This window comes from Protopterus annectens, chromosome 5.part0 (genome assembly GCF_019279795.1).
Source record: "Protopterus annectens isolate FY-2018-M chromosome 5.part0, PAN1.0, whole genome shotgun sequence".
Taxonomy (NCBI): Eukaryota; Metazoa; Chordata; order Ceratodontiformes; family Protopteridae; genus Protopterus; species Protopterus annectens.
This window is the reverse complement of record NC_056735.1, coordinates 702,365,681-702,366,833: the sequence shown is the minus strand read 5'-3', so window position 1 is coordinate 702,366,833 and position 1,153 is coordinate 702,365,681. Positions and strand designations below refer to the sequence as shown.

At 30.2% G+C, this 1,153-nt stretch overlaps 1 protein-coding gene across 1 annotated transcript; it reads left to right on the top strand.

Moving 5' to 3' along the window:
• The first annotated feature begins 349 nt into the window (after positions 1-349).
• On the top strand, positions 350-766 carry GNG5 (G protein subunit gamma 5). The gene is given in 1 exon segment (XM_044071767.1): positions 350-766. A coding segment is annotated over 1 exon segment (207 nt). The 3' UTR covers positions 557-766.
• Positions 767-1,153: the final 387 nt, after the last annotated feature.

The window sequence follows — 1,153 nt, the reverse complement described above, 5'->3', positions numbered from 1 at the left end:
TAGTTCAGAAGATCTCTGATGTTTTTTGACAGGAAAAAATAAAATAATCAAAAATATTTTTTATACTATCCTTGCATAAGGTATAAAGTATCCTTTTATAAAAAAATCCAGATTTCTGATAGATATATTTTAAAAATCCTGTCAGAGAAAATTGGAATAGACAGAGCTGAAGAGAAGTGCTGTTACTCTGAGTGCATCTTATATATTATTATTATTTTATATATATATATATATATATATATATATATATATATATATATATAAAAGCATAAATTTCCATTGTAAAACAAACCTATCAATCTCACAATGATTAAATGGTGAATTAAAAATCCAAATTATTTAAAGTATAATGGCCGGGTCAACTAATTTGGCTTCCATGAAAAAAGTCGTTCAACAGCTTCATTTGGTAGCTAGTATTAACTGAATGAAGGTTTTGCAGGCAGCAGCAGAACTGAAACAGTTTTGTTTACAAAATGCGCATAGTGATTACTTACTAACAGGAATGTCTGCCAGGACAAATCCATTTAAATCTCAGAGAGTCTGTGTTTTTTTGTAAATTTGACAACTGCAGTGTTCATGTGGTTTTAAAGAAATGTATATTTTTATGAAGCCGACAGTAATTTTCTTTGCCTGGAGGAGATGGTTTGATTTAGAGCCGGTATAAACTCTTGCCTTAACCATCTATCTACATTAAACAGAATTGTGTACATGGCTACTGTTCAAGAAGCCGTTCAACATCTACCTCTTCTAAAGGACTGTAGCATTTACGAGACAAAAGTGTTACTGTTCTGTTCAGATATACAGATTGATAGATATAGATAGATACAGATAAATATATATATATATATATATATATATATATATATATATATATTTAGATAGATATAGATAGTGCTTTGTGTATGTTCCAGTGCAATAAATTGCTGTACCCAGCTGGTATCTAACAATATTGTTATTTATAAGTACATTGTAATATCACAGTTTATTCTGCCTGACATTGTTGATATTGTACAACTTAAAAGATTTTGTTTCTACTGCAGGTACTGGAGCTTTTCTCCCATGGTCTCCGCTGTAAAGGGGACTTTGTGCCCAGTCGGACATCCCCAGTCAACAAATGTAAAATATATAAATAAAATAAATAGAAGTGATGAAC